Source organism: Euprymna scolopes, chromosome 18 (assembly GCF_053919585.1).
Source record: "Euprymna scolopes isolate OS-2025 chromosome 18, ASM5391958v1, whole genome shotgun sequence".
NCBI classification, from domain to species: Eukaryota; Metazoa; Mollusca; class Cephalopoda; order Sepiida; family Sepiolidae; genus Euprymna; species Euprymna scolopes.
In genome coordinates, this window is record NC_136499.1 from 107,157,951 (window position 1) to 107,172,732 (window position 14,782).

At 31.4% G+C, this 14,782-nt stretch overlaps 1 protein-coding gene across 1 annotated transcript in view; it reads right to left on the reverse strand.

Annotated features, from left to right (window-relative positions):
* The window catches only part of LOC145297743 (WD repeat and FYVE domain-containing protein 2-like), a 133,872-nt gene that overhangs the window by 37,668 nt on the left and 81,422 nt on the right, over window positions 1-14,782 (reverse strand). The window contains exon 2 of the mRNA XM_080143967.1: window positions 9,381-9,448. Within this exon, the coding sequence (XP_080000093.1) occupies window positions 9,381-9,448 (68 nt within the window). The remainder of the gene's footprint in view (window positions 1-9,380; window positions 9,449-14,782) is intronic.

The window sequence follows — 14,782 nt, forward strand, 5'->3', positions numbered from 1 at the left end:
TAAGGGTGTAAACTTTTACCAAAATCAGACTGTTCCTTCTTTAATCAGATTTTTTCTATTATCGATTTTTGTTACTTATTGGATGGATTCCAATACAAAAGCTATCTAAGAACACTCCCACGCACAGATTATATTTGTGAAATTTACAAAAAAAGAAAAAAAAAAGGCCAATAGTTTCAGAGTCCATAGGGAACGAAGTCATATATACACACACACACACACACACACACACACACACACACACACACACACAAAGTACCTTTTATATATAATTAGCAATAGAGATTAGTTTGATGCTTTTCTTTATTGTACACTACTAGAGCTACTTGGCGTTGACAAATACAAAATGCTAGTAAGATAGTGTTTAAAGTAAATATTACTTTATGTCAAGAATGACGGCTTATAGCTCTCTTATAGAGGGCCGATCCGAATTGAAGGAGGCTTACAATAATATTTTTATAAATAAATTGAAATTATTTTTTACCTGTAAACACTGTTTCATACATTGTTTGCCATCATCGGTGTGGGAAGTGACAATTACTACTGATCAATGGATTTGAGTTAGAATGGTGGCCTCAGAACCATATTCAAAACTCTATAATCACTCAAAAATAAAAAATACTGATAAAATCCCATCCAATAAATATCACCAACCATGTAAAAGTGTAATTTTCTACCAGTATTTTCTTTCATTTTTGACCGATTCGAGGTTTAACTAAGGCTCTAATGAGACCATGATTTTGTTCTAAGTCTATATACTTTACACTGCCTTTATTTGTAAGTAAAAAAAAAAAAAAAAATACACTTTAAAATAAGTTGTTAAAACACAAACTTATCCAGGCAGTTAGAAAAGCAATTTGACTTTGGTAACGGTTAATTTTTTTTTTTTTTTTTTTTGTATATTCACTTTTTTCACACCATTTTTGTTTTGTTAGCTATTCTGAAAAAGACCCTTTTCTCAGGCAATGCTGGTACACAGGTCTGTTAATTCAAGATTAAAATTTTTTTTTTATACATTTAAATAATAAACACAACAAGAAACTATATTTGTACATATTTACAAAATTAACATGATGATTTAAGTTTGTTTTGTATATTTTTTTTTTATATTTTAAATGGCGACCTGCAAAATAAAAACATCTAATCTGAGAAGGGCATGATTAAGAAGTCGAACTGAACCAGTGTTTTGACACGTTAGCAATAAATTTGTCAGTCCAAATTTCAATTAGTCATAAGCTATGACAATGCAATTACATTTGGAAGGCGAGTAAAGTTGATTTGCAAGACACGAGCAGCGAATTTCCACTTTATTCAATAATAATTGATTTATAAAGTTGGTCTGTTTTATAGCATTTCTTACTTTATGTGAATTAGTATTAGATAATTAATAATATTAATTTCAACTGGAAATTCCATGTTAGTTAATTTTTAAAGACAAATAAAATGAATAAAAAATAAAATAAAATGAATAAAAAATAAAATAAAACAAATAACGATGAATTTAAAACAATTTTTTAGCAAATTTTTTGAAACTTTTTAAAGCTAAAAAGAATTGATTTAGAAAATTTTTTTTTTTTTCAATGAAAATTCCACACACAGCACATTGGTGTTTTTTTTTTTTTTTTGGGGGGGGGGGGGGTTCTGAATAATTTTTTTCTAAAAATTATAAAGGAACAGATGTCAATTCATTTGCACATTTTTTATTTTAAAAAGAAACCGTAAGGAGTCAAGAAAAAAAACAAAAAAAAAAAAAACAGTCTCTTCTCAACATGACTTTTTATAAAATAAAATAAAATAAAATAAAATAAAATAGCCAATTTGAAACCATAAACAGACAGTCATGTTTTTTTTGTTTTTTTTAAATTTTGGAGAGGAAATGGTTTTAATGATTTTTACTTGATAAAAAGCGACTATAAAAGGGAGATAATTCATTTCTGATTAATTAATGTTTGCTTTTGTAATGCTGGACGTATGGACAAGTAAAGTAATATTTAGATTACTTTGGTAAAGATTTGTTTTGTAGCCGTATATTTGTATCATTGTTCTTATGGTAAGTGCTCGTCTAAACTCCAATCTATGGTCTCTCCTTGCCAAAATTAAAAAAAAAAAAAAAAAAAAAAAAAAAAAAACTATCTAGCTACAACCACTATCAACGATTTCTCCCACTCTCTATCTGTGCTTAAGTTTAAACGCAGCTTCCATGGACAAAGCTTCTTTCCTAAACTGCCTGTCTGTCGAACACTTTTTTTTTTTTTTACATTTTCACTCCAAACAAGGCACATTGCCACTTTGGTGTAGGGGGCTACTATCAGGGGCAGCAACTACTGGGGTACTTTGGGCAGCAAGATGTTGGTTCACATTGCACTTGAACTTCTGCATGTCAGTACAGTTAGGGAAGCAGGAACCTGGAATGGAATTCCAAAGTCTAGCGGTTCTGGGGAAGAAACTACTGGAGTAGAAAGATCTTTTACATCTCGGGATCTCTACAGTGTGGGGGTGGGATTTTGCAGCCTGTCGGGTCTGTTGAGGGTGTTCACGTCGTGGGGACACAAGTGCTTGCAGTTCATCAGAGCATTCACCATTAAAATACTTGTAGAACAGGCAGAGGGATGCAACGTTTCGGCGATGGGACAGAGGCTGAAGCTTAGATGCCAGTTTAGGGCCTATCAGATTTGCGACTCTTTTGAACCTTGTCAAGGAGCGAGAGACTAATAGCTGATGCACCAGCCCAAATATGACAGCAATACTCCATACATGGGCGAATGGTTGCCTTATAGAGGTACAAGATACTTTCGGGTGTTAGTAGTTTACTAGCACAGTAGACAGAGCCCACCTTCCTTGCAGCGACCCTGGCAATACCCTCGATGTAATTGTTCCAACTCATGTTTCCTGTGAACGTTAGGCCAAGGAGCTTGAAAGACGTACTCTCAGATAAAGAGTCGTTGGCCATTGCTATAGGTGGTAGAGAAGGTTTCTTGTAATTATTGAATGAAACTAGTTTAGTCTTGGCGGTATTGAACGTGACCATCCATTTTTGTCCCCATTCCACTACTGATTGTAGGTCATCCTCCAGTGTTTTTGCCATTTCTTTAGATATATGTTCATTTGTTTTCCTGTCGTACCTGTTATAGAGTGTGGTGTCATCAGCATATATACCCATCTCAGAGGTAATTTTGTCGGGGAGAGCATTTATGAATATCAGGAACAGTAGAGGTCCAAGGATAGACCCCTGGGGCACTCCCGCATTTATATCATATTGTTTAGATGTACGACCGTCGAGGACAACCTGGATTTTTCTCTTATCTAAGAAGGATTTAATTATGTTAAGTATTCTACCAGTGATACCGTATGATCTAATCTTCCTGAGGAGACCCTCATGCCATACCCTGTCAAAAGCCTTAGATATATCTAGAGCTACTGCTCTGCCCTCCCCCGCTTTGTCCAGTGAATGGTATATACGTTAAGAGATTAAAGTTAGGATGTCTGCTGTGGAACGGGCTTGTCTAAATCCATATTGTTGGTCAGTCAGAAGTTTAGCATCTGTAAGGTGATGGATTAGAGCATGGTTAATTAAGGTCTCAAATATTTTGGCAAAATGTGGGAGGAGGTTAATGGGGCGATAATTTAATGGGTCAGTTCTTTTGCCAGAATTCTTGAATACTGGTACCACAGAAGCAGTTTCCCAACAGCCCATAAAGCTTCCTGGGCGACTACAATATTGTAGCCTTCAAGTCCAATGTAAACAACCATTAACAATTACTACATTACGACCTTACATTCCCTAACCCTTCTCCTCGAATAGCCTTCGGGCCTTTATAAGTGTTGATTTCCTTGTAAAAAAATAAAAAAAGAAAAGAAAGCTTGTAATTGATAGATTCTATGTTTCTGGATTTTCGAGATAAGTATTGATCATTTGTATCATTTGCGTTATTCAAACTACTGTTCTTATCTCAAGTGTTATTCTCACGTTTCAGCAAGTATAACTTCCGATCTTTTTTGGGTGTATCTTGTCAAACTCTGGAATCGGTATGGAATTTCAAATGGAACCTTTTATTTAATCCACAAGGAGTAGTATGGTCTCGTTCTGTCAGTAAGTAATTTTCAATTTTATTCTTAGTTTGAACTATTCAAACTACCGTTCTCACTTAAAAGTTATTTTTTTTTTTTTTAAATAACACTCAAGAGGAGACTTGTAGTCAAAAATACAAATCATCAATCATCATATATAAAAGAATTCGCAAACATGTATTCTTAGTATCGTCTATACTGAGGATGGAGCCTTTAACCTCCAACAGACTGTTACTTAGAACTGAACACTACTTAGTCGATACCTCTGTACAATCTCAAAAGACAAAGGACACCCCCCTGTAGGGTCAGCTGCACGTGTAATTGTGTGAAGCAAAGGTTGCACAATCTCCAACCACACCTTTCCTGAATCGGCACTGCTCGAGTCCAGTGGCAAGGAGAGGTCCAGGACGACTGGAAACTATGCTGAGATAAGCGGAGAGCAAATACAGCACCCGGAAGTTTCAAATGGTCACCTATCTGGTATTGGCCAAGTTCATCGTTGCTTAACTACATAGTACTTTATCAGTTACACCACGCTGCGAGTAGTAGCAATTGAGGAGTCATTCTACACACTTGCAAGATTTTCAAATTTCTTCTGTCCCTATCAGTATGATTTGGTTTCAAGACACATTTGTGCCATTCTTGAAATGCCATAACTAAGAGTGATAATATCTAGCCATCTCAGGTTTGATGATCACTCGGTATCGTGTATCCAATACGGTTAATAAGCTTTAGATCTTACGTACCCTCAGCTACCAAATTTCTCATGAATTGCATTTGCTGACTAGGCTTCACAAAGCAATGAGTACTCCCCTCTTGGAATACGAGTTTCTTGTGTTTGCTAGAGTTGAAAGGGTGTTCCGATCTCTTAGCATCTACATCATGCCATTAGAAATTATATATATATATATATATATATATATATACAACATTTTTGAATTCGGACTTCACTACCTGATACAGTTTCGTGTCAATCAGGACAGAAAAGCATCGAGTGAAAATAAACAGTTGAAACGGTTTGTAAATAGAGTAGTCATCCAACTTCCATAGAATGGAAATATGCCACAAAGTCTTACAAGAGTTTTGGAAATAATATTCCAAATGATTTAAGTAATTAGACAAGTGCATTTCTGTTTGAATGAAAATGGTACAATCATGTTGCGTGGCGTCTGTATTTGTGTCCGACAACCATACAATGCCTAACAAATATAAATATACGACAGATGAAAGATTCAACTGCAATTTCCACATGTCCCACTATTATAATGATTTAATTAAATTCATTTTGACGTGATAGAGCAAGGTAGGGATGAATAGTTTGCCCAAGGGTGTCTGAGGCAGTTTAGCACCCTGCTCAGGACAAGTTCTATTTAACGCATAAATGACACATCAGCAAGTAACACCACTCTGGGTTAGAATGGACCTGGGAGTTGTGATCATTTAACACTTCCTAAAAATTCCTAAATCTGCATCATACCCAGAGCTGCTGCTGCTGCTCCTAGTGAGAAAAGGATTTTTGTTTTTAAATAAAAACCGCTCCAGACAAGACATGAAGCCACTTGATGCAAAAAAGGGGGGGGAGTAAAATAAATGAATAAAAATACTACTTCAAGATAAAAAAAAATGTCAATAAGAGAGATGGATAGATTCCTACCTAGATACTCAGAAAACAGCAATTCTTTCTCCTTTGTTAGAAGTATCACTCATTGAGTGTGAGGACCAACAAGTCGAGCATGCAGGGTTCCCCTCACATGAGTAAAACATTTACTTTCACCATGACTAATGTTTGTGCAAAAAGATTTTTTTAAATCTAAAGCGTGGTTATTGAGAAAATTGTGAACAAAGAAATAGACAAACAATTTGGGGGCAATTTTACCCCTATATAATGGCCCCTAGGGGAACAACCAGAGTTAATCTGAAAAATTTGTTCTGGCTAAAATTTACTTTCACTGAATAGTCATTAAGAAAAAGGCAGCCGGGAGTGAATTACTAGGTACAATCCCTACTTTGTCAGGAGACCAAAAAGGACAATTTTTTTTTTATGGAAATCGCTCCAGACAAGGCATGAAGCCATTTGATATAAAGAGCTAAGAAAATAAAATACTACTTTAAGGTAAAAAAAAAACAAAAAAACTTGCCAACGATAAGTGTTAGATGGAATAGATTATGACCTAGAAAACAGTAATTCTTCCTTTTTTATCAGAAACATCGCTCATGGAATGTGAGGACTAAAGGACAAAATAAAGAAAGCAAGAGTTATGAGGCTGCCAAAAGTAAACCCAGGGTTCATTGTTTTTCCTCTCCTGGATAAATTAATAAGGTAATAAAAAGATAGAAAGGAAATTGAAATTTTAATTTTAAGGTACATGCATACACTTTGGCCAAGGTTGTCAGAGGCAGGTCTATAAAGAAATGTAAATTCCTGTTTGAATATTTTGAGTATAATGTGGGCTTGTAGTATAGACTCCCTGGAAAGATAATCGTTATCATTTTTTCTCATCACAGGGGAAAAAAAAAAAAAAATTAAGAAAAAAGAAAAGGAACAAAAACATTTAAAATTATTTAAATCAATCTTTCTTAGCATTTAGGCGAACCCATGATTCTAAATAGCAAGTACCATTCTTAGAAAAATATGTCCATTTTTAAAATGGCATCATTTCAGTCATAGAATTTCAGTTTCAACTTGGATTTTTTGTTTTTCTGTTCTTTCATTCTCACACAATGTAAATCACAAAATGAAATGACCTTTCACACATTTCGTTTTAGATACTGTGAAAAAGGCATCCCATTGCCACATACACATCCATGTATATATATATATATATATATATATATATATATATATAAACATACTAGCAAAAGTACCCTTCGTTGACTGGGTTCAAAAACAGCCTACAGAAATTGGATTCTGATTTATGAAAGTATGATAGGTTATGAAAAGGAAGGGTTGTAAGTTTGGGTTGAATTTGGGGGTATCAAAACCAAAGCAAAATATGATGAAAGTAAAAATAAAATAGATAAACCCCATAATTTATTATACCATACCTGTTCACACTGAAACACTTATCACAATATTCTTTGGATCTATATTAAAAAACCTTGTTAAACTTTGTGACATATTTCCAATCTATGGAGGTCAGGTGCAAACGAACACCCCATAATTTTATTATACCATATTTCTTCAAACTGAAACATAATTATCAAAGTATACTTACGCAGATAGATATGAAAAGTCTTTATTAAAGTGTGTGCCTATTTCCATTCTATGGAGGCCAGGCGCAAACGCAGACCCCACAATTTTATTATACCATCCCTATTTCAGTTAAAACATATTTATCAAAGTATTATTATGTACATCTATATCAAAAACACTTGTAAACGTTTTTTTTTTAATTTAATTTTTTATTTCCATACTTTGTGGACCAGGCACGAACGCAGACCCCACAATTTTAATGAACCACCGTTCTGCCAGATCAAACATACCCATTCCTGTGTCTCAATACATGTTCTAACATTATATGTGATTAGTTTTTTAAAATAGTCAACCATATAGGAGCCTATTCGTGACCAGATACACACACAGCACATTATATATATATATATATATATATATATATATATATATATATAATAAAACAAATAAAATTAAAAAAAAAAAACAAAGCTAATGGTGTAAAATCTTTTAATCATATTAAGTTAGGTTTTAGGACCTCCTCCCCCCACCCTAAAAAAAAAAATAACTGAATAATTTTTAATTCTTCAAAATGTTTTTTAGATTGTCTTATCTCAACAAAATGTTCAAAAAGAAATAAAAAATAAGATGCTTAAAAAACAAATTCAATTTTCAAAAGAAAGAAAATAAATAAGGCACTGTTTGTTTCTTTTTGAAATTCATATTAGTAAAAAAAAAAAAAAATGATTTTTATACAAGTGTTTTGCTTAGTACCTTTAAACAAGCAAAAGTATAAAATAAGAGAATTTAAATATCTTTTTATAGGTGTTCTACACCCCACCCCATATTTCATGTTACGACAGCAATGGCCAAGAACACATTGTCTGAAAGTACTTCTTTTAAACTCCTCGGCCTAACGTTTACAAGGAATATGAACTGGAATAGATACATTGAGAGAATTGCCAAGGCTGCTGCAAGGAAGGTTGGCTCCCTTTACAATGCTAGAAAACTACTTACGCCTGACAGTATCCTATACCTCTATAAGGCCACCATTCGCCCATGTATGGAGTACTGTTGTCACATCTGGGCTGGTGCATCTGCTGCTTGTCTCTCGCTCCTAGACAGGGTTCAAAAGAGAGTCGCCAAGCTGATAGGTCCTGAACTGTCATCTAGGCTTCAGCCTCTGTTCCATCGACGAGATGTTGCATCCCTCTGCCTGTTCTACAAATACTTTAATGGTGAATGCTCTGACGAACTGCAAACACTTGTACCTCCCCGACGTAACTATCCCTGACAAACCCGACAAGCTACTAAGTTTCATCCCTTTACAGTAGAGATCCCTAGGTGCAAGAAAGCCTTTTACTCCAATAGTTTCTTCCCCAGAACTGCGAGTCTTTGGAACTCTCTTCCGGGATTCTGCTTTCCCAACTGCACTGATATGCAAAAGTTAAAGTGTAATGTTAACAAACATCTTTCTACTCATCTTCCTTCATAATGACCCTGCTAATTAAGTCCCTGATAGTAGCCCCCTGCTTCAAAGTGGCACTGTGCCTTGTTTGGGGTGAAAATTGAATAAAAAAAAATAAATAAAAAAATCTAAACAAAATAAATTTAGGTCCATAAAAATTGCTAACTTTTAATAAAAATGAAGCGTTTAAATAATTAATAGTGCAACCCTGATATAAGAGACCCGAATATAACAAAAACAGAACTGTGGGTCCCGGGGAACGGCTCTTATATCCGGGTCTATCTCTTTCCAACCCTGGTCTAGAATACTGTAGATAAAAACTGGTTCATTAGTTGTTCCTGTTCAGGAGTTTACTATATTTTCGTGTTCACAACCATTTTTTGTTTTTGATTAATCCAAAATTGTTGCATTTTTTTTGTTAATTTATTTTTTTACTTATTTTTTCATGAACCATCTTTACATTTATTTAAAAGGTTTTCATATCAAAAACTCATCAAAAACCGACCTAGAAAACGGCATCAGAATGATTTTAGAAGGATTTAAAAATGGCTGTAGAAAAAGTTTAAACAAAAAGATTATACAAAAAAAAATAATGGATTTAAAAAGAAAAGAAATAAAAAAAATTTTTTTTTTTTTTTTTTCAATTTTTAATGTAAAAATATAAATACTTACATGGCATTGAATGACACACACTTGGCCAATATTGTCCTGTGTCTCTCTTCAGCCATATCCGGACAGTTCTAAAAAAAAAAAAAAAAAAAAAAAGAGATCAAGAAAATCTTCAAAACATGAATGCAACATAGAAACCTTATTTGTTATGTACTAATTTCAAAATCAGGGAGACTGTCTTTGCTCTTTGATTCACTGTTTTGTTATTCGTTCACATAAGACAAAAAGAAAACATGTACAATTAATATCTTTTTTGGTTTTAAAAGGTTTTCTTCCATTTTATTCACGTAATACAATAATCTAGAACAGGGTGTTGGCAACGTTTTGTAGCATGAGGGCTTTAGCCACATTGTCATGGAGGACAACAATGTTATTAAACATGTAAATAAATTTTCTGAGCATTTAAAGAGAACAAGTATTAAATATATGATTATATTGAAACGATAGCAATTATTTTACTGCATAAATATTTAAAAAAAATATATATACAAACATCTATATATCAATATGATAGCGTGTTATTTTGTGTCACACTTTTTTCTTCAATTCTTATGACCTTCCATTTTTTGTAATAAATAACTTTACCAAGAATTCTTCACAAGTTTTGGTTTCGGTTATAGCTTTGGCACTCAGGTCATCTATTTTTTTTTTTTTAATATAAATAATTTTACTAAGAATTCTCCATAACTTTTGGTTTAAATTATAGCTGAAGGAACTCAAGTTATAAGTTTTTAACCTTTAAAACTATACAAAAAATTACTTTTTATCATTCGTTAAAAAAACATCTAGTCAGTAAGTCATTTAATCACCTGCAATCACTGCATCAACTCTCTCGAATTTACTATAATACCAATTTTTTTTATTTTTCAAGGGATCATCAGTTGTTTACCATGAAACACTGTTTCAGGGATTTAAAAACAATATATATATATATATATATATATATATATATATATATATATATAACTTGAGTTCCTGAAGCTATAATTTAAACCAAAATTTATGAAGAATCCTTGGTAAAATTATAATTAAAAAAAAAAAAAAAAGAAAAAAGAAAAGAAGATCAGTAGAACTGCTGGCTGTCAACTCTATGGTTCTAGGTTCAATCCTCAGCTTGAGAGAGGTGCTAGTCTAGCGGTACTGAGGAGTTCTGATACAACGAAACAGGACTGTATGTCGATGACTAGAAAAATATGTGTGTGTGTGTATATATATATATTTCTTCATAGGTTTCAGTTTCGATGCTGATGTATGGATATATATATTTTTTTTTTTATTTCTGAAATCACAACTTTATAATAAATTGACTCTATAATAATATATACGAAATCTGCATAAATTAAAATATCATATTTAAGTGTATTTTACGACCAGGCTATACCGGGCATCGCTGCTAGCTTAGATAAATATTCTGCAGTTCTAACAAAAGAGCTACAATAATATCAGAGCATCTCCATTTACACTGAACATCTACAGAATGTCAGCGTCAATATATTGCATACGAAAGAGTGCACTGTGGAATTTCCACAGGTCCTGCTAGTATTTTATAAAATAAAAAAAAAAAAAAAAAAAAAAATACATCTTTATTTTACTGCAAGAATAAAACAAAGAATTTGAATGTTCACAACATATTCAGTTTCAACTGTCACCGATTAGCTTAATTTATATTTATATCACGTCTGAGTAAAGTGGTAAACTAAACAAAATTCACTTTAAGGCCAGAGGTTGTCGACCCCTGATCTAGAACAATTGGTTGTGCAATAATTCTGTAAAGAACACTAGAACAACTTGATTAGGTTTTTCTTCTCTAATGCTTTCGTAGACAATCTACGGCAAGCAAGAAAATTCAGTCATCTATTACAATTACGGAGTGATGCTTGTGCGTGTGAAACCAGCTACAGATGACAATCTTACATAACCACTTGTTTTACCAATTGGTAACTGCTTATCCAGGCCTGAGGGCCACTTGAGGATAATTTAAAGAGATTATCAGTTGAAGAATAATCACCATCAAGAAAGGATTCGAAACCATAGATGGAATAGTCAAAAGATTTCTGAAGACTTGATTATCCAAGAGGATGACTGAACAAGTATTTGTTTACATTAGACTTGAAGACGAACATGCTGTAGCCATCTGAAAAGCAGTTTTGCAGTATTTGGCTCCATAGATGGAAAGTTTACTTAGAGCAACTGTCCGTGATCCGAAAATTAAAAATGACAACTATATTTAGAAATTTGAAAAGCATTGGAATTGGTAATTGTATTGGAATTGAGAAAAATATTAGAATCATCTCATTAGTAATAATAATGCACTAAGACAATTTCATGTTCGTGCGTACGTTATCACCATCCTCCCTTTTACAAATAAAGAGAAAAGATGGGATCACCTGATTTCCGAAGATGCAATGCAAAAAAGTGTTTTCTTTAATTCATCTGATGTTGCTGTTGTGCCAAATATTAAACTAAAATATATTTTCTTGGCCTTTTCTGTCCAAAGATATTATCCAGGGGGCAAGATTTCACACTGGACATCTGTAAAATTGAAATAAGTTACAAACTCCTACAAACAAGAGTTTTAGAGATAGACTCTCTCCCTATAACAATATTCTGAAACTATGAGGGTCATTCCAAAAGACCTATTTTTAACTCAAAAATGAATATGTTAAAGAGCTATGAAGACAAGAGTAGTACCATAAAAATGAGCAATTTTTTTGTGCTCCAGGATGTATTTTTCTACATAGTCACCACCATTCTCAATGCACTTTTACGACCTTCTTTTGATGCTTTGGTGGTAAAAGTCCAGAGTACACTTTATCACTTACATTTCTGTCACCACTTTGAAATCAACAAAACCATTCCTAACTACACTGACATCACCTGCATCATCTTCAGTGTTCAACAGGCACCGGTGAATGTTGATCAGTTCAATTTTTTTCTGCCTGGAACAATTCAAAGACGAATCTTAGCTTCTGGCAGTTGCTTTCTTACAGTCTTAGATCATCAATATCTGCAACAGAGATGAAACTTTCAGATTTTTTTTTTTTTTTTCGTCTGTGGAACACAATACCATGGAGCTCCTTCCCAGCTGACTATAACAGTTGCTTACAAGTCCAACGTGGACAGTCTTGAAGAGCTGTCCTCTAAAATAACTCATTAAATGTTCATTATGGTACCCATTCATCCTTATCCTTGAGTAGCCTCCAGGCCTTGATGAACAGTAACCATACAAAGTAAAAAAAAATAGAAGGCATTACTTTTGAAATGTCTCTCATACATTCACCGTAATACTTCGATAATTAGGTTTCAGTTTGAACAATTATGTTGTGGGGTTTGCATTTGTGTCAAATGTCCATAAAATACACAAATATAAATACATTACAGATTTAAGGCTACAACTGCATTTTCAACATGTTTCACTAGAATATTTTTATGACTTGTAATTAAATTCTTTAAATTCCAAGTGATAAAAAAAAAAAGAAAATGAATTAAAGCAAATTTAAAAAAAAAAATAGCTAAAAATTAAGTTAAAATTTGAAAAAAAAATAGCTAAAAATTAAGTTAAAATTTAAAAAAAAAATAGCTAAAAATTAAGTTAAAATTTGAAAAAAAAATTTTTAATTAAAAAAAAAATGAAAAAAAAATTTAACCAGTAATTGAACATTTTTTTTACTAAAACTTAAAATAAAAATAAAAAATAAAATAAATTTTTAACTAAAAAAAATGAAATAAAAAATAAAATAAAAATTTTAACTAAAAAATGAAATAAAATAATTTAATCAGTAATTGAAGCAGACAATTATTTGGAATCTTTATCTAATATTATCAAACGTGACTTCTTTCAATACAGTCTCAGCTGTGGTTCTGAATCTTGGACACTCACAAAAAACTTGAAGCCAAGGTTGATAGTGTCCACATCTACATAATACACGATCTTAAACATTGTTAACTTTAAACTACTGTTCATCTCACATCAAAATTTACAAAATGTTTCACCAATGTTTGCACTCACTATTTATGGTTTTTAAATAATCATATGAAACTAGAATTACATCAGTAATTTTAATTACATAAATTATAATTTCTAATAATCTAAAGAATAAAAAGATATTAAAACTATTGATTTTGTTGTAATGGAGGATTTATTTCAGAATTCATTTCAAGGAATTTGGTAAGTTTCAGGTGGTTGTCTGATTTGTTATTTGGTTAAATTTTCTTAAATTTCAAGTTTTCAATTGTTTTTAGGAATAAATATTACAAAGTAAAAAAAAAACAAAGTTTTTATTCTTTCTGGAAACAAATTTTTTATTAATCAAATTAGACTATACATTTTTTTTATCAAATTAGACTATACATTTTTTATTGATCAAATTAGACTATACATTTTTTATTGATCAAATTAGACTATACATTTTTTATTGATCAAATTAGACTATACATTTTTTATTGATCAAATTAGACTATACATTTTTTATTGATCAAATTAGACTATACATTTTTTTTTAATCAAATTAGACTATACATTTTTTTTTATCAAATTAGATTATACATTTTTTTTTATCAAATTAGATTATACATTTTTTTTATCAAATTAGACTATACATTTTTTTTATCAAATTAGACTATACATTTTTTTTATCAAATTAGACTATACATTTTTTTTAATCAAATTAGACTATACATTTTTTTTTAATCAAATTAGACTATACATTTTTTTTATCAAATTAGATTATACATTTTTTTTATCAAATTAGATTATACATTTTTTTTATCAAATTAGACTATACATTTTTTTTTATCAAATTAGACTATACATTTTTTTTTATCAAATTAGATTATACATTTTTTTTATCAAATTAGATTATACATTTTTTTTTATCAAATTAGATTATACATTTTTTTTTATCAAATTAGACTATACATTTTTTTTATCAAATTAGACTATACATTTTTTTTATCAAATTAGACTATAAAACTTTTTAATCACATTAAACTATGAAAAAAATATTTTTTTAATTAAACTATGAAAAATTTAATTTTTTATTTAATTTTTCAAGTTTTTTTTTTTAGACATGGATTACAAGGCAGAAATATTTTTGTTTTACAGAATAATTTAAAATTTTTTAATTATTCTTTCTTTGTAGGAATTTGGAAGAAAATAATTTTTGTAAACTTCTTTAAATTTTGACAGAATTATATAATCAATACATTTTTTGTTTTTCTCCATTGTTTTTTTAACCATCCTATCAACACCCACCACTCGCGGATGCCACGACAACAAGAGATGAATTGGCTGTCACCTGGCAAAGTAATTTTATGAAAAGTGAATCAATATAATATTGTTTACAAGTTAAGCAACCTTTATCTAAAACAGATTTCAGGATAAAACCATTTAATCCGCATCCGTT